The sequence below is a fragment of the Pogoniulus pusillus genome, chromosome 29, assembly GCF_015220805.1.
Source record: "Pogoniulus pusillus isolate bPogPus1 chromosome 29, bPogPus1.pri, whole genome shotgun sequence".
Lineage (NCBI taxonomy): Eukaryota > Metazoa > Chordata > Aves > Piciformes > Lybiidae > Pogoniulus > Pogoniulus pusillus.
This window is the reverse complement of record NC_087292.1, coordinates 17,044,439-17,072,333: the sequence shown is the minus strand read 5'-3', so window position 1 is coordinate 17,072,333 and position 27,895 is coordinate 17,044,439. Positions and strand designations below refer to the sequence as shown.

Sequence of the window (27,895 nt, the reverse complement as noted above, 5' to 3'; positions counted from 1 at the left end):
GGGAGCTTAAAATCTAACCTCGATAAATAAAACCAAATGTTTATTTACACCAAAGAATTCCAACACTGGATCTTTCACATATGAAGGACAAAGGATATATACACAGCAAGGGGTAGCAGGGCTGGAACGAGGGTGCTTTTTCCTTTCTCAATGATCAAGAGTTGTCCACAATTTAGTTAGTATTTAGTATTTCTTTTTCTCTTCTTTTTTTTTTTTTTTGCCTTTCCTCTTTTTCCTTTTAACTGCTCTACCATTTCGGTTTCACTGCTGCTCAGCTCCTTCCTCTCAGTGCATATTTACAGGACTGTGAGGTAAAAACTGGTATTTTCTCACCACATGGCACGTGAGGGAGAGGATGATGGTGGGTGATGAAGATGTGAGAGCCGACTTGGTGCAGTCTGAGTTCTCTTTTTTTTTGTTTTGTTTGCCTTTTTTCTCTTTTTTTTTTGTTTTTTTTTTAGTAGCCACCAGCTTGAATCAAACCTATAGAAACCATTTAAAATAATAAAACAAAACAAAACCCCCCCCAAAAAAAGCCAAAAGAAAAGCCCAAAATAAGATACCCAGTAACAAACTTAATTCCAGAGATCCAAGCCAAGCAATGGCAGGGTCAGGGAAGAAAGCCTCCAGGAGGAAAGAGGTTGGTAAAGAGTTTGGCTTGCTCTAGAGAAGTCCTTTCTTCAGGAGAGGGTTAAAGACTCCAACTGGATCAGTAACTTCATCTTGTAGGGCTAAAATGACATGCAAAGGGGGTGAGCTGGCACTCTGCTTGGCTCCTAAGGAGACATGATTCAATCCAATTAGGGTTTCAGACATTATCTGCACTTACTCCTTTTAAGCTTCTACCACACTGGAATTGTCTCCTCAGCGTACCCCTGGCTGAGTCAGGTGCAGAACGTGGTGATGGGGCAGGTTAAGGTGAGTGGTAGATGTGGTGGTGGGGTTTAAGGTGAGTGGTAGAGGTTAAGAATCCCTCTCCCCCACCTCTTCTCCTTCCCCACAAAGACTTAGTTTGGGAGTCTCTGGAGAAACAGCACAAATCCCCCGAGGTGCAGGCTCGTGGAGGAGTAAATGGTGAGAACACAAAGAGATTTCCAGCAGGATGCAAAGAGCTTGGAAATGTTTGTTGGTTCCTTTGTTCTTAAAAGTACTTTTTTTTTCTTTCTTAGAGAAGAGGGAGGAGGGAAAAAAAAAAACAACAACCAACCAAAAAAAACCCAACCAAACAAAAAAAACCTGTCCAAGAAATATTCCATCTGGTTGTATTTTCAGGGATTCCCCTGAAAAGTTCAAGTAAAAAAAGGAGAAAAACAAACAAACAAAAAAAAACCAACCCCAAAAGAATCAGCCTAGAATAATTTTTGTATATAATGACTGAACTACTATAAATCCACAAGCAACAGTTCAGACACGGTGCCTCCAAAGCTTTCATCCCCTCCCTGCCCCTGCCAGGCACAAGCTGTGTCCTGAGGAGAGGTGGTGAGGGGACAACCTCTTCCCCACCTGACTCAGCTCAGGCACAGCAGGAGACAAGAACCCATCACTACTGCTGAGCTCCTGCAGCAGCTGGAACTGGCATCCCCAGCGTGGTGGTGGCAGAAATGACTGGTGAGCCTGCTAGAGGTCCAAGAGGGGAAGGTGTTGGCACTGAAGAAATCCCTGGAAGTGAGACAGGAAAAGCAAGAATTAGAATTATTGAATGGTTTAGGTTGGAAGTGACCTCGAAGATCATCTGTTCTGCCACAGGCAAGGACACCTCCCACTGGAACAGGTTGCTCAAGGACTCAGCCTGGTCCTGAACACCTCCCTGGGCAACCTGTGCAAGTGGTCTCACCATCCTCCACCTGTCTCAGCACTAGAACAGGTTGCTCAAGGCCTCATTCATCTTGGTCCTGAACACCTCCAGGGAGGTTGTGGAGCACAGAAGCACCCAATGTGATCTTTGATCACATTGGGTGCTTCTGTGCTCCACAACCTGCCTGAGTAAACTGTGCCAGGCTCTCACCTCCCTGAGTAACCTGTGCCAGGCTCTCACCACCCTCACTGCAAACAACTTCCTAACATCCAGTTTCAACCTCCTCTCTGCCAGTCTAAACCCATTCCTCCTCCTCCTCCTGTCACTACAGGACCTTGTCAATATTCCCTCCCCAGCCTTCCTGTAGCCTCCTTCAGATCCTGTAAGGCCACTCCAAGGTCTCCTTGAAACCTTTTTCAGACTGAAGAGCCCCAACTCCGAGTGAAACCAGTGTGGCATCAGCCAGGGCAGCTCAGCTTCCATAATCAATCTTTGCAGGTCAGTTTGCTGCTGCTTTGTTACGCTCTCAGAGCTGCCAAAATAAGCTGAGATGAAAGATTTCTGTTCCCTGCAGCCTCTGAGGAGGGCACAGTTACACACACTCCCCAAGTGTCACACTCTGGCAGGAACAGTGTCCTTGAAACTGCTGCCAAAAAAAAAAAGGTAGTAAATCCAGCTGCAAAATGCTTTCCAGCAGGAGAAAAACAGGTCAGGCCACAGCCAGGCCTTACCACCTTCTCCCACCCACCTCTTCGTAGCTCTGTTTGCCATTGTCACTGCTCCCAGGAGGTGACCTAATGTCTCATCAGAAGCACTCACCCTCCTGGATGTCCACAGCACACAGAAATGCTTTAAAATGCCAGACATTAGAAAGAGTTGGGGACAGAACTGACCTGACATCATACTGGCACTGCTCACAGGAGTGCTGCCACTTGCCATGTTGGAGGAGCCCATCCGAGCTTGGTCTTTCACGATGGGATCTAGGCAAAGGACACAACTCTCAGCTGCTTGTGTTGGCAGAGAGCAGCTGGAGCACACAGGCAGCCCACAAACTCTGCTCAGCTGCTCCAGCCAACCTGCCTACATCAACCATCAGCTAGCAGAAGGCAGGAGTTGCCACCAGCTCCAGTGGGAAGCACCCAAGATGGTACCAAATTGTCACCTAAATGATCATAGGCCACAGAATGGTTTGGATTGGAAGGGACTTGAGAGATTGTCTAGTTCCAACCCTGTTTACAGGCAGGGACACCTCCCTCTAGGTTGCTCAAGAAGTCTCCACTTGGGTGCAGGTAGCAGTGACCCAGTTCACACCCTCTGGACACCAACAAGCACAGCTCCAGCCCAGCTGTTTCCAGAACTCAGGCTTATTATTGCCACCATTCCTCCCTTCTGTCCTGCAAGTTCCCAGAGGCAGTGAAGGTGTCTTTGGAGGGCAGCTGATGGGACACTTACAGAAGTAAGGGTGTTCCATGGCTTCTCTGGCTGTGAGTCTGGACTGGTGATCATATCTCAGCAGCTTGTCTAAGAAATCCAGAGCCTCTGGACTCACCAGGTGCTGGTTCTCGCTGTGCACGAAGCGCTCCCATCGCTTGCGGGAGTGTCTGCAGGCAAAGACACCCAGGTCAGGCTGCCCAAGGCACACAGCACAGCCAAAATCCTGCCCCAACACCCCCTTTTCTTTCTCTGTTTTCCCTTTTTAAGGCCAGGAAGTGTGCCAGAGTAGGGCTGAGCTGTCAGACCCCAAGCAGCAGTACACGATGTCTCCACACGGCGGCACAGACACCACCGCCTGAGGACTTAGGGTCGGAAGGGATTTACAAGGCCTGAAATCTCAGCTTCTGCTCCTCTCCTGTGCCTCCAGCATTGAGCTCCTCGGTGTCTGGGGACAGCCACACAAAGCAACTCCACGAGGAGAAAAAAAATATTCCAATGCCACCTTAAGCAGCACTTGATTTTCTCCATTGGGTTTTTTTCCCCCTCAGAGTACTGGAGGGAGTATTTGCCCTTCATGCTTTATGCTCCAGAAGGTCATTTAGTGCCTAAGTGATACTTAAATGACCTTTCCTCAAGTCCATTTATGGATAAAGCACCATGGGAAGCACTGGCAAAAGGGATCAAAGGCAGAAAGTGACAGTTCTCAAAAATCCTGGCCTTAATTTCTCACATAAACAAGTTTTTGTTTACATCAAGGACCAAGCAGTAGCTGCTCTGGTCCACTAAGAGACAGGATGAGAGGGAATGGCCTCAAGTTGCCCTAGGGAAGGTTTAGGTTGGCCATGAGGAACAATTTCTGCCCCCTGAGGGCTGTCAAGGCCTGGCCCAGGCTGCCCAGGGCAGTGGTGCAGTCCTCACCTCTGGAGGGGTTTCAAAGCCATGGAACTGTGGTGCTGAGGGCCACAGCTTGGTGGTGCCCTGGCAGTGCTGGGTTGAGGGTTGGACTTGGATGATCTTAAAGGTCTCTTTGAAGCAAAACCAATTTTAAGAGTTTCTGAGCTCCCCTGGCCCTTGGCTCACCTGCCCAAGATGTCATTGAAACGTGGGTCCAGCTCAATGTTGTATTTGTCGATGTAGTCATAGAGATCTTCTGTCCCCAGCACCTTGGCTATCCTCACCAGCTGGCAACAAACAGAAACCCAAGTCACTACTGTTGGGGGTACAGCAATGCCAGAGCCAGCTGGAAGATGCAGCACTTTGAGAGCTTGAACTTGATCTCAGTGGTGTGAGCCAGCAGCCACAGGGTCACCCCACGGCTCTGACCTCCCTGGCTGTGTACAATCACGGGCACCACCAACATGCCTCTGCTCACATTAGAAGTTAATAACCCAAGAGACCCTAAAGTGACTAAAACCTGACACCTTGCAGCACTAATTCCCCTTGTAGCAGGAAAGTATCCAAAAGCAACCGAAGGGGAGGCAAGAAAAGCTGGTCAGAAAAGCAGAACTCTGTGACTCGCACGTGAAAGGTGAAGCATCACTTTGGAGGGCTCCAGAATGAAGGTCTGAGAACAGATCACTGTTCTTGAAGGTCTGCCCCTCAGTTCAGATGCAGAGCATGTGTGAAAGGATCCAAATCTGGCCTAGAGATCAAAGGATTTCAGAATCTCTCTCAAACTGCACCGATTTCACAGCCTCCCCACAGAAGGAGGGGAGGGTAGGCGGTGGCAGTGGGGGTCTGCACTCAGCTCTATGGACCACAACACATCAGCCTTCAGAGAGCTTCATCCAGATACCTACTGAGGAGCTCAAAAGTCCAAACTACTCTGAAATCTGCTTCAGTTTATTTGGTGTTTGCAAACTTGAGCAGAGGGAAGGTGGCAGCAAACGGAGGGCGAGAGGCAGTCAGAGCAATGATTCAACTCTTCTCAGAATCACTCAACAAGAAGTGCAAGCAGGAAAAGAAAAAGCTTCCCTGTGCCCAGAGAAGAGAGGATTGTACATGAGCAGCTCTCACCTGATCATAGTTGTCATGGCCATGGAAAAATGGCTCCTTTCGGAATATCATACTAGCCAACATGCACCCCAAGCTCCACATGTCCAGACTGTAGTCATACATCTGTACGAAACCAGGACAGGTCAGTTGCTGAGGAATGAAGCACAGACTCCCCCCAGTACTGCCAGGTTGTGTCTCCTCCCCAGCTCCCCCCCTGCCTCCCCACCCAGTGCTGCAAGACTGAAATGATCTTTGGTACCAAACCGCTGCTCAAGCTCAGTGTTTGAGCCACCCAAAGCGAGGTACAGTGATTAGCAGAGGCCAGCAGTTAGCCTCTTCCCATCCTCTGGCCTGCTCTGTGCACTGCACACCTCAGTGTTCCCTCACTGAGAAGAGGAAGCACCACAATGAGCCACAGGAAGGGCGAGTGGACAGGTGAGGAAGTGTCTCCAGTCAGAACCAGCACCATCTGGCAGGCACCAGTACCACCTTGGCCAGCCCAAAGCACCTCCCTGAGTGCCAGCAGGTGGGGAATGTTTTCCTAGCTCCACTGAGAACTCGGTGAAGCAGCCCAAGGGCTTTGTTTTGTTCCTCTACCATACTGCAAATGAGTATTTTTACAGCAAAGCTGCATTCTAACATTTATATTCCAAGATCCATCATGATCTTGGAGCTCAGCTCCTGAGACTACTCATGCAATGCTTTAAATTCAGCAGCTTTACAGCCACTGCTCCTTGTGATGCACTCTGGAATGGATTGTCTGCAGCTTCAAGGCCTCCACATACCTGAATTTCAGGCCCCTAGGAACCTGAATTCCTGCTTTGCTGCCTCAAAAGGGCACAGAATTTCCCTAAAGAGAAGGGCAATGAGAAATCCAGGTAGTTCTTACCTGATAATCTACAAGGAGTTCAGGTCCTTTGAAATATCTGGAAGCCACTCTGACATTGTACTCTTGACCAGGGTGATAGAATTCAGCCAGACCCCAGTCTATTAGTCTAAGCTAGAAATGGTAGACAACAAAAGACAACACCAAAAGGCTCAAGTGGGTCTCCAGCTCTCCACTGCTGCAGATTTAGCCACAAAGCTTCCATTTGCAATTCATTTGTTCTAGAATCACAGAATCAGTCAGGGTTGGAAGGGACCACAAAGAGCAGCCAGTTCCAACCCCCCTGCCATGCCCAGGGACACCCTACCCTAGAGCAGGCTGCACACAGCCTCAGCCAGCCTGGCCTCAAACACCTCCAGCCATGGGGCCTCAAACACCTCCCTGGGCAACCCATTCCAGCCTCTCACCTCTCTCATGCTCAACTTCCTCCTCACCTCCAGCCTGACTCTCCCCACCTCCAGCTTTGCTCCACTCCCCCCAGACCTGTCACTCCCTGACAGCCTCAAAAGTCCCTCCCCAGCTTTTCTGTAGCTTGCTTCAGATCCTGGAAGGCCACAAGAAGGTCACCTGGGAGCCTCCTCTTCTCCAGCCTGCACAGCCCCAACTCTTTCAGTCTGTGCTCACAGCAGAGCTGCTGCAGCTCCCTGAGCATCCCCCTTGCCCCTGCTCTGGACATGCTCCAGCATCTCCACATCCCTCTTGTCATAGGGGCTCCAGAACCGGATGCAGTACTCCAGGTGGGGTCTCACCAGGAGAGAGCACCACTTTCATCTTTCTCCCCAGGCTCACATCCCCAGCCAGTCTGAAGAAACCTCTCCCTTACTAATCCCATTTCTGGCTTCCATCAACCCCTAAAACCTGCAGGCAAACAGCCTAGAGAATTTCATTTCCCATGGCAGGTGCAATCCCCTTGAAGCTGGCTGCTAGCACCAAGCACAGGAGCACCCAAAAGGGATTTCAGCTTGCCAAGAGCAAAGCAGGACCTCTCCTGCCCTCCACTTCCACCCCCATGGTACCTTTCTGTGCTCGTGGTCAATCATGACGTTGTGAGGTTTGACATCTCTGTGCATGATTCCCATGCTATGGCAGTAATCTAGGGCCTGGAGGTGACAAAGACATAGACACTTCAGGCACAAGAACTTTTCAAGTTCAGACATATCCAGAAGGGTTTCCACACACACCAACTTCAATGAGATGGTAAAATCCTCCCTGCCTGGTGTAATGTCCCCACCTAGACCCAGAGAAAACCCCTCTAGAGCCTCTTCTCAAAGGGAGATCCCAGCAAGAGTGTTCTGATTTGAAGAGAAATGGAATTTCAGAGTCCTTATGAGCACATTTGCCAGCCACTACTGATCAACCAAACCTCCTCTTCCCCAGACTCCTGAGGAACAAGTATTTGTTTCAGCAGAATGACCAAATCCCTTCTGATCTGTTGGGTTAGGGCACAAAAATCAGCCAGGAGGCTTTGATGACTTTTTGCTTTCTGTTAAGATCCTAACTCAGAAGCATCTCAGTGTGTCCAAATGCTCTGCTAGTCTGAGTAAATAAGAGGGGAATAATCTGCTGCAGAAACAAAGCTGAGCAACTGACACTGACTGGATGGATGTTTTCCTGCCCTGCTTTTTCCCTTTGCCCCTCTCAGTGACATGAAAACATTTAACTTCAGTGGCACATCCTAAAAATAACCCCCAAAAAGCAAGAGAACATCAACTTACCTTCAAAATCTCATACATGTAGAATCGAATATCATAGTCTGTTAGTGTCTGGTATAATTGCTGTGGGGGACAAACATGTGTCAGTGGTCACCACCTCAACAAACACATCCTAGCCCTGGCAACACAGAGCAAGCCAGCCTCTCTGCTCTCTGGCTCTCCAACCCCTTCTAAAGGAACAGGAAGCTTCTCAAGTTCCTCTGATCCCTCCTCTGGTCCTCTCCTTTGACAAACTGCAGACATTGTCACTGGGGACTGACTTGTTGGAAGGCAGTGAAGAGAAAATGAATTTGGGGGTCCTAGTGGATGGGAGTCAGCAATGTGCTCTGGTGGCCAGGAGGGGCAATGCCATTCTGAGGTGGATTAAAGGGCTGTGGGCAGTAGGTCGAGAGAGGTTCTCCTGCCCCTCTGCTCTGCTGAGGCTGCATCTGGAGTCCTGTGCTCAAGCTAGGTTGGATGAGGCCTTGAGCGACCTGTTCTAGTGGGAGGTGTCCCTGCCTATGGTGGAGGATTGGAACCGGATGAGCTTTGAGGTCCCTTCCAACCTAAACCATTCTTTGATTCTACCGTGTCCAGTTCTGTGCCCCTGAGTTCAGGAGGGACACAGAACTGCTTGAGAGTCCAGTGCAGAGCCACAAAGATGAAGAAGGGAATGGAACAGCTCTGTTAGGAGAGCCTGAGGGAGCTGGGGCTGTGCTGCTGGGAGAGGGGACTGAGAGGTGACCTCAGCAATGGTTAGCAACATGTGCAGGTGAGTGCCAGGAGGCTGGAGCCAGGCTCTGCTGGGTGATGCCCAGTGCCAGGCCAGGGGACAGTGGTGGAAGCTGAGGCAGAGGAAGTTCCATTTAAACATAAGGAGGATTTTTTCCCTGTGAGGGTACCAGAGCCTGGCACAGGCTGCCCAGGGGGGCAGTGGAGTCTCCCTCTCTGGAGATATTCAAACCCTACCTGGATGTGCTCCTGCATGACCTGCCCTAGGAGATCCTGCTCTGGCAGAGGGATGGACTGGATGAGCTTTGGAGGTCCCTTCCAGTCCCTGACATTCTGTGATTTAGCAGGGAATTAAAGAATGGTTTGGTTGGCAAAGGACCTTAAAGATCATCTAGTTTCAACCCCGTGGCAGGGACACCTTTTACTAGATCAGGTTGCTCAAGGCCCTGCCCAGCTTGGCTTTGAACACTTCCATACTTGAATCTTCTCCTCAGCCTCCCTGGGCAACCTGTCTCAGTGTCTCCCCCTCTCACTGTCTAAAAGTTTTTTCCCAATCTTCAGTCTAAATCTCCCCTCCTCCAGGCTCAATCCATCCCCCCATACCCTATCACCAAACCCCTGGTATTAAGTTCCTCCTCAGCTCTCTTGCAAGCCCCCAGCTCTGCTCAGAGCACTTTGGTTTCTGTCACTAACTCACTCAGGTTGCCCTCAGCCACTGTAACACCTGCAGACTGGGTCTCAAAAAGACCAAGAGTGCTCTGCACCACGCAGCAGCTACTCCAGATGGCATACAGCCATTCTTCTCCTGAGGCAGGTCAGGAGGGAAGGGACAAAGAAATACTTAAATCCCTTTTCCCAGGAGTATGGAAAGCCATGGAAACAGCTGTCTGCATTTAGAGTGCTTCCAACTGAGGCTTGTACACTGAGCATGAAAGCAGAATGTCTCCAGGAGACAAGAACTGATGAGCCACGAGGTTAAGAGGTTGACTTGCTCTGAAGGTTACAATCTGGATTCTCATCTTAAAACTTTAGTGGCAAAATGGCACTAAAGGTCTGATGCTGAACTTCTGTCCTGAGTGTATTCACCTCTAAAGACAGTTCCCATGTTAGCACAGAATGGTTTGGGTTTGAAGGGACCTCTAAAGGCCACCTAGGCCAACCCACTGCAGTCAGCAGGGACATCCTCCACTACAGCAGATTGCTCACAGCCCTCTCCAGCCTCACCTTGAACAGCTCCAGCCATGAGGCCTCAGCTCCCTCCCTAGGCAACCTGCTGCAGTGCTCCAGCAGCCTCCTGCTGCACAACTTGTTCCTCACCTCCAATCTCAAGCTGCTCTGCTTTCATTTCAAACTATTGCCCCTAATTCTATCACTCCAGGTTGGAAGGAAACAACTTAACCTGCCTGCCCCCACATCCCTGCCTTTGCCCAGAAAAAACACCCCATTACAGGTGGCTTTCAAATGGCAAAGCTCAGAAGTTCCCACCCCACACTGTACCTTAAAGTCTGTGTTGTTTACATGTTCAAAAACCAAAGCAGGTGTCCGAGACTGGAAGAGAGAGAAAATTGTTCAGCTGAGTTCTGTTTGCATTCAGGGTAATGAATTACAGCATTCTGAACCTCAGACTGCTCCACCCCCTCTGCCTCAGCCAGGCTTGTGACTTCCCTCAGCCAGAGGAAGCTGCAGCCCCTGGCAGCACTGTTTGCAGTACGAATTAACTTGTCTCAGCATTCTGCTATCTCACCCTAGCAGAGCCTGGGGGCCGAAGGGCCCCTGCTAAAAGACGTTAATCAGATTAAGAGCTGATCTGATTAAGCAATTCAAAAGCAGGATTTAAGAGCAGGGGAAACTAAAAAGCCAGATCAGAGGTGCAGTTAAATACAGCAACTTCACCCATTACACCCCAGTTGTAGCCTTGAAGTTCCTCCCATACTCACCACAGGATCTTTTACTATGTCTGCAAGAGTGATGATGTTGGGGCCGCCTCGCAAGTTCTCTAAGATCTTGATTTCACGCTTGATTTTCTTCTTTTTAACAGGCTGAAGAAGAGAAAAAACACCCCAAAGTGTTAGCCAAAACACCCCAAAATGAAGCCAATGAGAAGCTCAGCACCCAGAGGGCCAAAGACAGGGGACTGAGTCAGGCAAACACACTGCAGCCTGTAACAACCAGACTGCCGTTACTCAGCTGTGTCGTGCTGGTTAAGGGCTCAAATGTAGAGTCCTGGAATGGTTTGGGCTGGAAGGGACCCCCAAAGGTCATCCAGTGCCACCCCACTGCAGGCAGCAGGGACATCCTCCCCCAAAGCAGCTTGCTCAGAGTCTTCTCCAGCCTTCACCTTGAGTAGCTCCAGCCATGGGGCCTCAGCTCCCTCCCTGGGCAACCTGCTGCAGCAGCCTCCTGCTGCACAACTTGTTCCTCTCTTCCAATCTCAAGGTGCTCTGCTCTCATTTCAAACCATTGCCCCTGGTCCTGTCCCTGCAGGCCTTTGGGAGCAGTCCCTCTGCAGCCTGCTTGTAGCCCCTGCAGGTCCTGGCAGGCTGCTCTGAGGTTGCCTGGAGCCTTCTCTTCTCCAGGCTGAAGGTGTTTGACCAGTGAAGGCTGTGTAATAACCAGCACCCAGGAGACCCTCACTCAGTCTGGAAGTGTGCAGTGGAACATGACAAGCACAAATGGCAGCACTGAGGTTAGCAGGGCCTATATTTGACCAGTGGCTTTTAGGGACAATGATCCCAGCAGCTCACAGGCCTGGATGCCCACAATAGGAGGCCAAGGCACTGGTGGCTGGAGGAGGTGAGAAGTCTCCAGTTAGCTGCTGGAGTGTGGCCAATCTCGAAGTCACATCAGGACTTTTCCAAGACAGAGACCAATCCCTCACAGGCAGAGATTTGACTTAACAACCAAGTGCAGGACTCCATTAGGAGGCTCAAAAGGATGAATGACTTCACTGCTTTAAGAATCTGTGTCAGAACAGAAGACTTTTAAAGCTAAACGTTGCTCTTTCTGCCCTCCTGATCACCTCAGATACCATCTCTTGCCCAAGGCCCAGCTCACCTTGAGAATTTTAACAACTACTTTTTCATTATTTGTGATGTTGATGGCTTCAAACACTTCACTGTATTTGCCTCGGCCTAATTTTCGCACTAGCTGGTAGTCATCTTGATTTCTGTGGAGAGAGAGAGACAAAACAGAGTTCCAAAGTCAGTCACTGCCAGCAGGGTTGACAAATTGCTTCCTAAGACTAAGACACTGCCTTGCCTTCCACACAAAGGAGATTAACTGGTGCCTTACACCTCCTGCATGGGAGGGCTGTGAATTAGGGAGAGAAACTGGAGCTTCTACGTGCTCAGGTTAGATCCAATCCAGATTGATTTCTCCTGCAGCAGGCAGCACAAGTCCAGGGATGAATTTCAAACTCGAGCTACCCTGTGCAGTGCTCTGTGCATCTTAACTTGTGTGGTGCTGTGCAAAATCAACAAATCCAGTAAAAAACACAACTCTGAAGTGTCAGCCTGCTTAAAACCAGAGCAGTCCTGCAGAGAAGGACTTGGGGCTGCTGCTGGAGGAGAAGCTGGGCAGGAGCCAGCAGTGGGCACTTGCAGCCCAGAAGGCCAAGGGCAGCTCGGGCTGCATTAAAAAATATGGGCAGCATCCTGCCCCTCTGCTCTGCTGAGACCTCACCTGCAGGGCTGGGGCCAGCTCTGGAGCCCTCAGCACAGGAAGGACATGGACCTGATGGAGAGGGTCCAGAGGAGGTCATGGAAATGCTCAGGGGGCTGAAGAATCTAAGAGGCCAGGCTGAGGGAGCTGGGGGTGTGCAGCCTGCAGGAGAGAAGGCTCCAGGCAGACCTCAGAGCAGCCTGCCAGGACCTTAAGGGGCTACAAGCAGGCTGCAGAGGGACTGCTCCCAAAGGCCTGCAGGGACAGGCTGAGGGCAGTGGTTTGACATGAGAGCAGAGCAGCTTGAGAGTGGAGGTGAGGAACAAATTGTGCAGCAGGAGGCTGCTGGAGCACTGCAGCAGGTTGCCCAGGGAGGGAGCTGAGGCCCCATGGCTGGAGCTGCTCAAAGTCAGGCTGGAGAAGGCTGTGAGCAAGCTGCTGTAGTGGAGGATGTTCCTGCTGACTGCAGGAGGGGTTGCACTGGTGACCTTTGGGGGTCCTTTCCAACCCAAACCATTGTAGGATTCTTTGATTTCAGAACCCAGGAGCTGCCACAATGCTGAAGGCAGAACTTAACCTGGGTCCAGCTCCACGACAGCAGGAAGGCAGAGAAGAAGCTGGCACTGCTGTCGCCTGATTCTCGGACAGTTCAGTCATGAGCTCAATTTAGACACCTCCTTGCCTCAAAAAGCAGCAGATGAATCTTTTTCAGGCACTGGCAGAGGCACAAAATAGCATGGACCTATTTAAATCTGCCCAGTCTCTTCACTCATCCAACTTCAGATGTCTCCTCACTTCTCTCTTCAGCCCCAGACTTTCTGCTCTCTCAAAGGACAAACTTCTTAACTGCCTGGCAAAGATTCCTCACAACAAACTCTTAGGAAATGTTCTTAAAAGTCTGTCAAGAAAAAGCTTTCCCAAGCAAAAGTTGTGATCTTAACACCTGCCATGCACAACACCTGCCCAAGGGCATAGCAAAGCCTGACCCCCCAAACAGCTGCCTGAATTGCTCCCATGCCAAATCCTACAGGGATCAATCCCAGTGCAGGGACACAGAACTGTCTCCCCTCAGCCTCCTCTTCTCCAGGCTGCACAACCTCAGCTGCTCCTTCCCAGCCCTCTTCTCCAGACCCTTCCCCAGCTTTGCTGCCCTTCTCTGTACCCACTCCATCACCTCAATGTCCTTCTTGAAGTGGGTGGCCCAAAACTGAACCCAGTGCCTGAGGGGTGGCCCCAGCAGAGTTAAGCAGAGGGAGACAATCACATCCCTAGAATCCCAGAACTGTTTGGACTGGAAAAGTCCTCTAAGATCATTGAGTCCAACCACTGACCTAACCCCACCATGGCCACTAAACCATGACCCTGAGTGCCACAGCCACACATTTTGGAAACACCTCCAAGGATGGCAACTCCACCACCTCCCTTGGCAGCCTTTCCCCACTCCCTGACCACTCTTGCAGGACTAACATCTAGCCTAACCCTCCCCTGGTGCAATTTCAGGCCACATCCTCATGTAATGACAGGACAAAGGGTACTGGGTTTGAATTGGCAGAGAGGAGATTCAAACTGAATGCTAGGAAAGGGTTCTTTACAGTGGGGGTGGGGAGACACTGGCACAGGGTGGGGAGACACTGGCACAGGGTGGGGAGACACTGGCACAGGGTGGGGAGACACTGGCACAGGGTGGGGAGACACTGGCACAGGTTTCCCAGGGAGGTTGTGGAGCACAGAAGCACCGAATGTGATCAAAGATCACATTCGGTGCTTCTGTGCTCCACAACCTCCCTGGAGATGTTGGATGAGGCCTTGAGCAACCTGTTCTAGTGAGAGGTGTCTCTGTCTAAGGCAGGGGGTTGGAACTGGCTGATCCTTGAGGTCTCTTCCATCCTAAACCATCCTATGAGTCTCTCACCTGACGCTAGAGAGAAGCATCTCTGGAACCAGACACGCGCAAGCTTCAAGACCTGGTGGCCACGCTCTTGCTGACCCAAGCCAGGATGCTGGTGGCCTTTTGGGGCAGCAGAGCAGAGAGAGAGCAGCCCAGAGACTCACCCCCACTCCACCACATGTGACTCATAGTCCCAGTACTCGCGGGGTCTGTGTGTGTTCACGTCCGTGTAGACCCTGGCCCTGCTTGGCACAGGTCCAGACATGTCCGACAGGTTGGGTGGCAGCGAGGAGCTGGTTCAATTCAGAGGCTACCTGCAAACACCAAGCTGGAGAGTGGAAAAGAGGCCTCAGAGTCTTCCACCTGCAGAGAGAAAACAAACCAAGGAGGGGAGTGTGTCAAAAAATGAAGAGAAGTATCTGGAGGTACTAGAAAAATATCTGAGTTAATGATGAGAAGTTGCTGAGTAGGAGAGTCTGGAGCCCAGCCACAGGCCTGGGATTATCTGCCAGAGCTTGGAAACAATTTCCCTGCTCTCCTTCACACAGGACAGGTCCACTTGGCCCTGTGAGCAAAAGTAACACTCCTCCCTCCCCAACCTTGCAGCTCTCAGAGTGTAGTTTCCAACTGATGGTTGCAAAAATAGCGTTCCAAAAGGGAATGCAGTGTCCTGCCTGGCTCCTTCCTTCCAGCTCCAGCCATGGGCTAGGAGCTCTCTATCCTCCAGAAGTCTTCACAGAATGCCAGGTTGGAAGGAACCCCAAGGATCATCTGCTCCAACCTTTCTAGGTGATACTGGAGTTTAGCAACCAAAACCTTTCCCTCCCTCCAGGTTGCCAAACCATCACCTCCTGCCATGCAGCAGAATCATCACCACAGATTGCATTGGGTTAGAAGGGACCCTCAGGGGTCACCTTGTCCAACCCCCTGCAGGCAGCAGGGACACCTCCAACTAGAGCAGGCTGCCCACGGCCACAGCAAGGCTGAGCTTGAATGGCTTCAGGGATGGGGCCTCAACCACATCCCAGGGCAACCTGTTCCAGTGTTCCACCACCCTCACTGTGCAGAACTTCCTCCTCATGTCCAACCTAAATCTTGTCTGCTCCAGTTCCAAACCATTGCCCTCATCCTACCCCCACAGCCCCTTCTGAACAGTCCTTCCCCAGCCTGCCTGTAGGTCCCCTTCAGATACTGAAATGCAGCTCTAAGGTCTACCTGGAGCCTTCTCCAGGCTGAACACCCTCAGCCTGGCCTCCTAGCAGAGATGCTTTAGTCCCCTGAGCATTTCCATGGCCTTCTCCAGACCTTCTCCATCAGGTCCATGTCCTTCCTGTGCTGAAGGCTCCAGATCTGGCCCCAGCCCTGCAGGTGAGGTCTCAGCAGAACAGAGGGGCAGGATCCCCTCTCTCCATCTCTGCCCAGGCTGCTTTGTATGCAGCCCAGGCTGCTCTTGGCTATCTGAGCTGCCAGTGCCCACTGCTGGCTCCTGCCCAGCTTCTCACCCAGCAGCACCTCGAATCAATCACAAAGGCCTTGGCTCAGAGCAGTTGACTCAGGCTACTTCACACCAGAAGAAAATTCCAGAAGTAAATCCCTGCTCTATCAGCAGCACCCTGTGGTTTCATGGAGCCTGCTGCAAGGACCTCAAGCAGAACCTGGCTATGAAGGTGGTGAAGGACATGGGGGACACAGGACTGATGCCCTCCACACAGCTCAATCTATGCAGAAGCCTATACAGGTCCCCACTGTGTGTTAAGCCTCCTCAAGTGATGCAGGCCTTGGCAGCATGGTTGGTTTGTGACCTACTGACACACAACCCATGCTGCTGGCAGCTCCAGGTAGTCAGGGCTGTGATAATCCAGCCCAAGGTTACTAAGGGACAAGGCAGAACTCCAAAGTCCACAACAGAGGTGTGACAGGCCACAGCCCAACAAAGGACAGACAGGGCCCTGCAGGTGTCAGTTAACAGGAGAAAAACAAGCAGGACTACAAAAGAAATCTGTTCCTTGCCAGAAGATCAGTCCTCTACCAAAACCCTTCCAGAAGATTAGGCAGCAATCACAGACCTCAAAGCATTTACGTGGTGTGACTCAGACACTTGCAAACTCAATGAATGGTCCCCAAATGTCCTGAAGCACCAAGAGAGCTGCAAGCTCACCAGGACACTCCCAGCACAGGGAAATGCAGGGGCTTGCAAACCTGAATCCCTGTGCTTTTGTCTCTCCTCATTCCACCTGCACATGGCAGGACATGCACTGGCTGATTTCTTCTACCAGAGTCCCAGAATCTCAGCATGGTGATGGTTAGAAGGGACCTCAGGAGATCAGCCAGTGCAAACCCTCTCCTAAAGCAGGGCACCCCCAGCAGCTTGCCCAGCAGCACAATGCCCAGGGTGGGTTGGAAGCTCTCCAGAGGAGGAGACTCCACAACCTCTCTGGGCAGCCTGCTCCAGGGCTCTGCACCCTCACACCAAACAAGTTTCTCCTTAGGGACCCTCCTGGCTTCCAGTTTGTGTCCATCCTAGAATCATTTAGGTTAGAAAAGGCCTTTCAGATCACTGAGACCCCTCCAGAGAGGATCCTTTAGCAGCTTCAAGAGGAGAGAAGCAGCTTTGGGGCAGGGTAAGTTTGGGCACAGATCTAACTTTGTTTGCTCTAAAAACAAATGATCTGTGCAGACTCTCTCCTCTTCCTGTCCAAACAGCAGCCCATAATACCCAACCTTCGGAAGCAGGCATTGTGTGCTGTTCTTAGAAGCTCCAGCCAATGGTTTCCTGAAAAAGGCCTTCTGTGAGCAGCCTGTCCCAGCTCCAGCTCCTGCTAGGCCAGAGCTACGTGACAGAAAACCCTCTCTGTGAACCTGGAGCTGTCTCAGGCTCAGGAGATGGATTTTGCTTTTCAGTTGTGTGCTTTGGTTTCCCCTGCTGCAGCTGATCTTGTCGAGCAGCCCCACGTTCTGTTTAAAACTCAAACTGCTAAATCATCTTGGTCCAGTTAATTCCTGCACCAGGAACGTTTTGTAAGGAGCCTCTCTGTGAGGAGCAAAGGCTGAGAGCCTGCAGAAAAGCAGCCCCAGAGGGGAGCTGAGCAATGCTCAGCAAGAGCCAAAGGAGCTGTGGGGGCCAAGAGGATGAGGCCAGACTGTTGTCAGTGGTGCCCAGGGACAGGCCAAGGGGCAGTGGGCACAAACTGGAAGCCAGGAGCTTCCCTGAGGAGGAACTTGTTTGGTGTGAGGGTGCAGAGCCCTGGAGCAGGCTGCTCAGAGAGGCTGTGGAGTCTCTCTGACCAGAGAGCTTCCAAGCCCAGCTGGGCAGTGTGCTGCTGGGCAAGCTGCTGGAGCAGGGGGTTGGCCTGGCTGATCTCCAGAGGTCCCTTCCAAGCCCACTATGCTGGGATCCTGTACAGCACCCAGACCCAGTTAGGACAAGGATTTCCTATACCTCTGTCTTCCCAGAGGAGCCTAGTTAAAGCAAACAGCAATACAGCACAGCTCAGAAATCCATGCAAATGAGTTCCTGAGAAACACCTACTCAGCCTCGAGTAAAATGCACCTCATTTTTCAGTCAAAGATATCAGACACTGACATCTTGGGGTTTTTTCCCTCCTCTTAAATGGGGATGCTTTTGGCACAGAGCTTCTCTCAAGCACACAGTTACCCAAAGCCTTCAAGCTAAGGAGTTGCATGAGTATGGCACAGTGCACTTCCAGCAAGCTGCAAGCCAAGAGCTTCCCAGCACACTGCTGTCCCAAGGATCCTGCCAGCACTCTCCAAGTGATGACCTTTGTGGATGGAGTGCAAATGATCATAGAATGGTTTAGCATGTTAGGAACAAGTTCTGAACCAGGAGGCTGTAAAAGGTTGCCCAGGGAGGGAGCTGAGGCCTCATCTCTGTAGCTATTCAAGGTGAGGCTGGAGAAGGCTGTGAGTAAGCTGCTCTAGGGGAGGATGTCCCTGCTGAGTGCAGAGGGATGGCAATGGATGACCTTTGGAGGTCCCTTCCAACTCAAACCATTCAAAAGTAAGTACTCCAGTCCAGCCTGCTGGCAGCCAGCACCCGTTAAACCCAGCTCACCTTGAAGACAGGAGAGAACATAACCAACTTTGTCAAAAAGTACCTTTTTTCTCCCCAGAGGAATGAAGATTTGTGTGCTGGAGCTGCAGCAGTGTGAGTGTGGAACAGGTGACCTCCACAAGTCCCTCCCAACCCATACTTGATCAGGATTTTACAGCTGAAATCAAAATGAACCTGGATCAACAGAACAGATTCACAGATTGCACTGGCTTGGAAGGGACCCTCAAAGGTTACCTTGTTCAGCCCACCCAGCAGTCAGCAAGGACACCTCCAGCTAGATCAGGCTGCCACATCAAATCTGATCTCCCAAAGACCATTTCATAGAACCACAGAATCATAAAGGTTGGACAAGACCTCTGAGACCATCAAGTTCAGCTATTTCCTTTTCTTTACCTATAGTGGGCCAACAGCAACAGAGAAGCAGATTTTGGAAGTCTAATGAGTTTAAAAAAAGCTTTGGTTTGCAATCTGAACTTTTCTCTTGGTATCATTCCTGTCTCTAAAGACATTTTTTCCACCAAAACTCACTTCCATTTTTCTCTTAAATAGCTGGTTGTGGAGAAATAAATCATGTGTCTTCTTGGGGCCAAGAAGTTCAATGGTGTCCTGGGGTGCATTAGGAACAGTGTGGTGAGCAGGTCAAAGGAGGTTCTCCTCCCCCTCTAATCTGTCCTAGTAAGGACACAGCCAGAGTCCTAGGTCCAGTTTTGGACTGTTCAGTTCAAGAGAGGCAGGGAACTACTGGAGAGAGTCCAGTGGAGGATACAAAGCTGCTGAGGGGCCTGGAGCAGCTCTGTGAGGAGCAAAGGCTGAGAGCCTGCAGAAGAGCAGCCCCAGAGGGCACCTGAGCAACGTTCAGCAAGAGGTAAAGGAGATGTGGGGGGCAAGAAGATCAGGCCAGGCTCTTGTCAGTGGTAACCAGGGACAGACCAAGGGGCAGTGGGCACAAACTGGAAGCCAGGAGCTTCCCTGAGGAGGTGTGAGGAGGGTGCAGAGCCCTGAAGCAGGCTGCCAAGAGAAGTTGTGGAGTCTTCTCTGGAGAGCTTCCAAGCCCAGCTGGGCAGTGTGCTCCTGGGCAAGCTGCTGGGGGTGACCTGCTTTAGCAGGGGGTTGGCCTAGCTGATCTCCAGAGGTCCCTTCCAAGCCCTACCATGCTGAGATTCATGGATACATAGAAACCTCCAGGTTCTGCTAAAAAAAGAAACAGGAGCAGCTCTCAGTAATTCCAAACAAGACACAACCAGTCACCAGGGAAAGCAGTTGACAGCTTAACTGGAAGAAACATCTTGGAGTAATTCTCCACTAGCAACGCCCTGCAACTGTGTCTGCTCCTTCCTTCATCAGCTCCAAATCCTCCTTGTAGCTCCTGCCAAGGAAGGATTCATCCCTTGTACTAAGGACCACAATCCACAGGGAATGCACAGGCCTGACCACAAGGCAATTTTACTGTAACTGGAACTTACAACCTCCACTCTGAGGGAAAACTTCCCTCTCCCTCCTCACCCAGGCAGAAAGTGGCATCTGGCACGGCTGACACCCTGCAGGTTGCCCTGGCAGTGTCACCGGTGGCCACATGCTCTCCTAGCAGCTCTGTCACAGTTAGTTTTCATTTTAGTTCAGCCCTGTAACAGCTACATTTTGACTGAGCTTGCACAGATCCTCTCCAGATCTCCAGCAGCTCGGCATAGCTGCACAACTGACCCCTGCGGAACTTCAGAGCTGGCCGCAGCAGGAGGGGCAGAGATTTCCCCCAGCAGTTCCTCACTCTATCTCCTGAGGGATTTTACACCCAAGTCAACTCTGAAAGCTCTTCCCTTCTCTCCCCCACAACCTTCAGCTCTCCCTCATGTTTTCAAGGCTCAGCCAGTCCTCAGCACACAGAGCAAAGGAAAAGCTTTGCCCAACACAGGATTTCCAAGGCTGTGCAGCTACAGTGGGCAGTGATACCACACAGACAGCAGCCAAGTGCAGGCTCTGCTGCTCTCCCATGGCTGTGACTTCTCCTGCCACCATCCCCAGTCTCCCACGGACCACAGTGGACATCCTCCCTGCCAGTGGCAGCACACCATCACCATCAAATGAAACTGGCTGCAACACAACCAGGACTTGCCAGACTTACTCCATATGAAATCAGGACCTGATGACCTGGCTCTGCTGGCATCTCTTCTCTACCTCAGCACTCCAGGCTGAGGACAGGAAAGGTGGTAGAGATTTTTTGGTGGCACATGTCTTTAGGTCTGACCTAAAGCCACAGCAAGAGCACTTGCAAGATTTCATCAGGAAACAATTCTTTTTCTTCTAAGAGCATTAGCAAACTGAAGCTCCAAGCACTGGAGCTGGGGATGGTATTTTCCAAGGAATCCATTGCTAAATCTGCCCTGAGATCCTGGTGCTACCAGGGGAACCCCTGAAGGCTCACAAAGGGGAAGATCTCAGCAAGCACAGCTAAACCTGCTCTGTCATACTGGTGCCACCAGGGGACTTCCTGAAGGCTCTCAAAAGGGAACATTTCAGCACCACGACAGGATCTTCACAGCTGACATCAGGTCAACTGTTAGCATCAGCTGGAAAGTTCCACCTTCCTAATTACTGCTAAGTGGCACAGTTGTTTTCCTCATTAATTAGCAGGCACCGACAGGCCAATCCTTCAGCTGATTTGACTCTTACAGTTCAAGTAGAGAGATTTAGGCAGAGCTTAGCCAACTGAACATCTGGAACAGTTGTATTGATCTGATCTTGCAATTCCTGGAGGCAGAGCTGAAGGATTGAACCAGCACACACAGCATCTAACTGGTTCTTCAGGAAAACCCCAGCAGCAGCTATCTCCCACCAGCAGGCAACACAGTGGCAACCATCTTCACCACTCAGGTGGCACCAAGGAGGCAGCCAATGCAAAGCCCTGCCAGGAGGTGTAATTCTGACAGAAGTCTCTAAAGTCTCATCATTACTGACCAGGCAAGAGGGGCAGGGATACACTAGAGGGTGTTTAATGGAGGCTACAAGGATGATGAAGGGACTGGAACATCTCTGTGAGCAGGAAAGGTTGAGATCTGGGGCTGCTTAGTCTGGAGAAGACTGAGAGGGGATCTTATTAATGGGTATCTAAAGAATGCAGGGCAAGGAAGCCAGTCCCTTGCCAGTGGTGCCCTGGGATGGGATAAAGGGCAATGGATACAAACTGGAACCCAGAAGGTTCCACCTCAACATAAGGAGAAACTTCTTTACTATGGGAGTGGCAGAGTCCTGGAGCAGGCTGCCCAGAGAGGTTGTGGAGTCTCCTCCTCTGGAGACTTTCAAGACCCATCTGGATGCATTCCTGTGTGACCTGCCCTAGGGGATTCTGCTTTGCAAGATGGTTGAACTCTCATCTCCAGAGGTTACTTCCACCCCCTTATGATTCTGTGCCTCAAAGATGATCCCAGCTACAACTGAGAATGAAATGGAAGGGCCCAGCCACTAAACTCCCCAAACTGGGCTCTCTCATGCATTGGGTACCCCCAGACAGCACAGTGAGGCTGTTTACACAGCCACAACCACACAGCTCTCCCTGCTGACTCAGGTTCTCACCATTCTGAAGATGAACTGAAGCTGGTGAGCACAGCAGTCATTGCTCAGCATCACCCAGCAGGGACACAAACCACACAACAGTCAGGGTTGGAAGGGACCTCTGCAGGGTCACCTAGGAAAGGTCACATAGGAACACATCCAGGTGGGTTTGGACGGCTCCAGAGGTGAAGACTCCAACACCTCTTTGGGCAGCCTGCTCCAGGGCTCCAGCACTCTTAATTCAAAGAGCTTCCTGCTCATGCTCAGAAGGAACTTCTCATGTTCAAATCGGTGCCTGTTACCCCTTGTCCTGCCACTGGGCACCGCTGAACAAAGCTTGGTCCCATCCTCCTGCCACCCACCCTTGAAGGATTGATCAGCATTGATGAGATCCCTCCTCAGGCTGCTCTTCCTTCCAGATAGAACAGCCCCAGGGCTCTCAGCCTTTCTTCAACCCAGAGCTGTTCTGATTCCCTCAGCATCTGCTGAATGCTGAACTCACCCTCACCACACCAAACAAATCCACACCACTGCTGGCCACACACAAGGATGAGTTTGTCCCAACTCCAGTCACTCTTTGCAGTCACCCAGCAGAGCCTCTGTGCAGCATCAAGATGCAGATGTTGGACCTCTGCCTGGATGCCAGATGTTCTACACCACCAAAACTTGTAACTCTTCATTTGTAAACTCAGTTGAAACAAAGCTGAATGCTGCATGGTGTCCTCAGGGTGCAAACAGCCTCCTTTTCCTTTGGGAATGCTCAGTCTGCAGAAGGCTGGGATTTAACCCTGGTAACAGAGAGATAGCTTGTGACAGAACTTGTAGGAGAAGGAATGCTGCAGGAGCTCTTGGCTTTTACACACTGGGAATTCATTTGTGGTCCATGTCCACGCTCATCCCTTCTCAGAAGACTAAACCCAACCATCTACTGACAACTTGAGCAACTCCTGCGTTGGGGAAGGCGTGCTGAGGAGCTGCCTTCTGTGAGAGCTGTGGGAGAGGCATCATTTCACCTCCCTGGGCAGGCAGGAGGACCTCAGGGACACTTCTTCATAACATGGTGAGACCTCTCCCACTCAGCATAATCAAGTTTCAGCATGTAAATCTGTGTGCTAAGACAGCAGAACAGGCTGGACTCTCCCTACACTTAGCTTAATTAAAAAAAGAGAAATGCTAATTTACCCTTTGGCTGTTGCAGGAGGTGCAAGGGCAGAGGCTCATTTCTCTGCAAAAATGGGCAGAACAACTTCATGCCATGAACACTCAAAGACACAACTGTCCAACTGACAACCTGCAGCCAAATTCCACCTTGGCCCAAAATGATTTTCCTTTTCTAGCTCATACATATTATATTTGCCAGCCCCTCCAAGTAAACTGAATGGTTGGGGTTGGAAGGGACCCCCAAAGGTCATCCAGTGCAATGCCCTCCACTAGAGCAGCTTGCACAGAGTCCCATCAAGCCTCACCTTGAGTGTCTCCAGCCATGGGACTTCAACTCCCTCCCTGGGCAACCTGCTGCAGTGTTGCAGCAGCCTCCTGCTGCACAACTTGTTCCTCACCTACACTCTCAAGCTGCTCTGCTCTCATTTCAAACCACTGCCCTGGTCCTGTCCCTGCAGCCCTTTGGGAGCAGTCCCTCTGCAGCCTGCTTGTAGCCCCTGCAGCTCCTGGCAGGCTGCTCTAAGGTCTGCCTGGAGCCTTCTCTGCTGCAGGCTGCACACCCCCAGCTCCCTCAGCCTGGCCTCTTAGATTCTTCAGCCCCCTGAGCATTTCCATGGCCTCCTCTGGACCCTCTCCATCAGGTCCATGTCCTTCCTGTGTTGAGGGTTCCAGAACTGGACCCAGCACTGCAAGTGAGGACTCCCCAGAGCAGAGGGGCAGGATCCCCTCTCCCCATCTGCCAGAACAGCAAAGCCAGCCATTCCAGCCTGCTTTAGAAAGACAGAACACTCCTTCTACAAACAGGAATATTCCTTAACACTCAGAAATCCGTCCTAAGCCATAACCTGACTCTTGGAGGCCATAACTTAACTTTCAGAAGCCAATTCTGCAGGAAATGAAAAGTTACTGACACTGTAACTCTCACACAAGAGTCTGTGGTGGTCTTGACTCCACAAAGACCTCCTAACTCCCTTCTGTTCTTCAGCTTCACCAAGCAGCAGCACAAAATGGATCATAAAAGACTTCATCTGATTAAAACTGCCCAGAGTTGAACAAAGGAGAAGACAAAGCTCATGTCAGGCTCACTCTGCTGCTCTACTGCTGAAGCCTGAGCAAGAGATGTTGTTCCTGAACCCCTGCTCCTATGCCTAGAGCAACAACCCCATTTCTTCTCAACCCCTGGATAATGGATTTGGCACCTCAATGGCAAATGGAGTCCAAAAACCAGCTTGGAAAACCACTCAGCTCTCAGCCGCAGCACTAATGCCAGCTCAGGAAGCTGCAGCCTCCTCTTCAGAGTGGGTTTGGTTGGGGTTTTGGTTTTGGGCTTTTTTTAGGTCCAAAGAATTCCTTTGCTCCAATGAGGTTCTGTAATTTCCAGCAAAGTCAGCTCTTGGAAGCTCCTGGAAGGAAATATCCAAGCTCAGAAAAAGGATCCAAGAGTTGTCTTGCAATCAAAAGCAGGTATTGTAGCCAGACTGAGTCACAGCAGTCCTTCTGATCCTAAAATCTGTGGGGTTTATCCTCTTCTCTCAGGACAGTAAAACCTAAGATGGCATCAACCTCATCTAGAGTGTTTGTAAACCAAGTACCTTCATCAATTCCATAACAGTGGAGGTGACAGGTCTGGTAACCCAGAAAGAAAACCCTGCCTCTTCAGAAGTGTGACACGAAATTAATCACACCACCACAATGTCACCCATTTGCTTCTCCTCTCTTCCTTTCCCTGATTCCTCAGAGGCAGTCAGGAAAGATAAAAAGAGAAAATGAGTTCTGTAAGGAGAAAATGCAGAGAAGGAATCCAAGTGGAAGGCATAAGGACAGCCACCATTTCATGCAAGCAGAAGAGTGACAGCCCTGTGCCTTTTGTCACTGCACACTCTCCTTCTCCACAGCTCCACAACCACTTTTGGGCACCATGGCTTCCCATGGTGCCAACCTCAAATCCATTCCATGTCTATGTACCTAACCTGAACCACTTGAAAATGCCCCAAGTCTCAGTCACTGAGGGCTTCCCATGCCTTTAAGAACCTGTAGTGACAGGATGAGAGGAACTGGATTGGAAGAGAGCAGCTTGAGACTGGAGATTAGGAAGAAAATCTTTCCAGTGAGGGTGGGGACACACTGGAGCAGGTGGCCCAGGGAGGCTGTGGATACCCTTCCCTGGAAGTGCTCAAGGCCAGGCTGGATGATGCCCTGAGCAACCTGAGCTGGTGGGAGGTGGGGCTGAACTAGGTGAACTTCGAGGTCCCTTCCAACCCAACCCACTCTGTGAATCTGTGGCTTTCAGCAGGTCTTTCCCCAGCAATCCCCACTTCATCCCCATCTTTCAACCAGCAAACAAGCACCACTGACTGCCCTGGAACTCTGCTTCGAGTCCTGGAACATTCCATGATCCACTACCAACTGGACTCAACAATCTTAAAGACATTATCCAACCTAAACGATTCCATGATCCAGTTTCTTTCCCCTTTCCTAGGACCTACTGCCAGCATTACCATCCCTGCTCCCAAGAGTCACCTTCTCAACACAGTTCATTTCTCCTCTATTCATCAACCCTGCCCAAGCCAGAGAACCAGTTGTGCATTTCCCACTTGGAAGTCTCTACTGTCTCCAGAAGTATCTGAAGAGCTGCACTTCCACCCCCAAGCCATGGGAGGATCCTCTCCTGAGGGAGGAAAGCAGACTGCCTGGTAGGCAGGATTGGACACACTTCTGCTGGTGGAAGCCTCATCCCATTCCATTTTCTTCCTTCAGTTCCAGCTACAGTCTGTGTCTCCACAGAGGACACTGGTACACTCCACCCAGGCAGGGCACTGTGCTGCAACAACTGGAACATCATCTTAGTCGCAGAATCAACCAGGTTGGAAGAGTCCTAGCTGCTGTCCATGTTAAAGAGGCTGACTAAGGTTCACATTTTCCTCAAAGGCAGCCAAGAGCCTTCCCAAGCTCAGTCTCACCTTTCTTAACAGAAGCTTCACTTTCTTCCTCCATCACACCAACATAAAAACGCAGAGGATGAGAGATTTTCCTCCACCCAGAATCATCTGTGGTGGCAGAGTCATACCCAACACCCAAGCTGGCAACTCAGCTCTGTCTGAGCCTCAATATTTTGAGCAACTCTTATGCTCTTGGGGGAAAAAAAAGAGAGATTGCTCCAAGAGCAAACCACATCAACTGCTCCAAATCAAGCACGCTGCTGTCTCCATGTGCTGCTCCCTAGAAACACAGCACTGCACCCAGACACCTCCAATGGGTCTCATCCTCAAGACACAGAACCAGCAGCTCTATCCCAAGCTGTTCAGGGCTTGCCCAAGCCAAGCCCACAAAGCACATGGCACAGTCACCTCCAAACAGAGACACACAGAGCCTAACTTCACAGCCTGCTCTCAAGGATCAGTGCAAGATCAGCGACCCAAGACCCTCAACCCAGCAACAGGTTAAGATCACAAACCCTGTTCCATCACAGGTACTAAGCCTCAGCATGACCACAAAGGTCCAAAGCTGAACTCCACAGGCTCAGGATGCAGACACTGAGCTCCAAGACGTCCTCAGGTGTCCCTGCACAGATCAAGCACTGCTGTCAGCAGAAAATATACCGATGACCGAGTGTTCACCATCCAGACTTTATTGGTTGTCCTCAAAGCCCTCAGTAAGAAAGAAATCACCTATCAAACAACACAGACCGGCTTCCACAATCTTATCAGCTCTCTCCTTTACAAGGCACATTTCACCGACAGCCACCCAGCCTACTGCCCCAAGGCACAACTAACTCGATTCCAGCAGGAGCCAGACTGACCACCGCTGCTTGGGGGAAGACGAAAGCGACCGGTGGCAAAACCCGCGGGTAAAAAACCACCTCCTCCACCCAGGAAGGCCCAGAACAGAGGCCCTGCGCGGCTGGGGGTGGGCTCAAAAGAACCAGGCCTCTCCTTGCCCCTCCACGCACCTCGCAGCCCCCCGGTTTTGTGAGCAGGACGAAGTCAGGAGGCGAGAGGAAAGCTCTGAAGTAAATGGCACCTACAGCGCCTTAACGTGCGGAGCCGGCGGGGGAGGGGAAGGCTACCCTTCCGTGGGGCCCTGCCCTTCCTGCGTGGCCGGGGGGCAGCGGCGGCCCCAGGCCTGCTCCCAGGCCAGCCCGAGGGGAGGCGAGGCAGGCCCCGGGCCGCGCCCTGCCCTGCTTCTCTCCGCGGGGGCACGGAGACTCCCCTCCGCGGGCAGAACGCGGTGGGTCTTGCCCTCCCCGCCGCGCCCCACCCGCCCGTCCCCCCTTTCAGCGTCACCAAACCGGGCCCCCCCCGCCGCGACCCGGCTCTCCTAGGGGGGCACGACCCCGGCTCCTCAGCCCGCACCGTGCCCGCAGCACAGCGCAGGGGATGGCGGAAGGCGGGGGGCGGGGGGGGGGGGGGGGGGGGGCAGGGGAGACACGGTAGCGCCTTCTTCCCCGTCTCCTCCTCATCCCACCCCCACCGTGGGGCTCCAGGAGGGGCGCCGGAGCCGCCGGTACCTGCCGCGGCCGCCGCTCGCCGCCGCCCGCCGGCCGCACACAGACAATATGGCGGAGGCACAAGGCTCGGCTGCCAGCCGCAGGGGCCAGAGCGAGGCGCGCCGGAAGCGGAAGCCCGCCGCGCGCGGGCGCACGTGCGCAGGGTGGGCGGGAGGGGCGCGGCGCGGCGCGGGGGCTTATGGGGGATGTAGGCGGCGGCGCGGCCCGGCCCGGCCCGGCCTCGGCTGCGCTCCGCCGCCGGCACAGCTCGGGCTGCCCCCTGAGGCGAGGCGGCGGAGCGGGGACTGCAGCCGCCCGCTTCCTCCCACCACGGCCCCTGCGGAAGGAGACCTGGCCGTGCGCGGAGGCTGCCCCGCTCCCGGGCGTCCTTACGTGGGAATGGGTCGCGGGGCGGTGCGTGGGGCCCGCCGCCAGGTGGCAACGGTGCCCCGCGGGCCTGCGCCCGGTGCTTCGGGGCTGCCGCCGCCTGGGGAGCGGGAGCGGGGCAGGGGTCGTCTGCCTGTGCTGGCCGTGGCTCCGTTCCTGCGC

At 52.0% G+C, this 27,895-nt stretch overlaps 1 protein-coding gene across 1 annotated transcript; it reads right to left on the bottom strand.

The window, feature by feature from the left end:
- Positions 1 to 19: 19 nt before the first annotated feature.
- On the bottom strand, positions 20 to 27,474 carry CSNK2A1 (casein kinase 2 alpha 1). Its single transcript, XM_064167721.1, has 13 exons — positions 27,368 to 27,474; positions 14,246 to 14,444; positions 11,588 to 11,699; positions 10,471 to 10,572; positions 10,031 to 10,081; positions 7,826 to 7,885; positions 7,127 to 7,210; positions 6,114 to 6,224; positions 5,246 to 5,347; positions 4,310 to 4,410; positions 3,248 to 3,396; positions 2,689 to 2,775; positions 20 to 1,659 (listed from the first exon to the last, which is right to left on the bottom strand). The coding sequence occupies exons 2-13, from the start codon at positions 14,344 to 14,346 to the stop codon at positions 1,544 to 1,546; spliced, it is 1,176 nt and encodes a 391-aa protein (XP_064023791.1). The 5' UTR covers positions 14,347 to 14,444; positions 27,368 to 27,474; the 3' UTR covers positions 20 to 1,543.
- Positions 27,475 to 27,895: the final 421 nt, after the last annotated feature.

What these genes read in the sequence shown, in the direction of transcription:
- CSNK2A1 (XM_064167721.1), bottom strand. Translation starts at nt 14,346, where the DNA reads ATGTCTGGACCTGTGCCAAGCAGGGCCAGGGTCTACACGGACGTGAAC. An exon ending in ACATAGTAAAAGATCCTGTG is followed by an intron (nt 10,082 to 10,470) that starts GTGAGTATGGGA and finishes TCTCTCTTCCAG; the next exon opens with TCTCGGACACCTGCTTTGGT. An exon ending in TTCAATGACATCTTGGGCAG is followed by an intron (nt 3,397 to 4,309) that starts GTGAGCCAAGGG and finishes CTTTGCCTGCAG; the next exon opens with ACACTCCCGCAAGCGATGGG.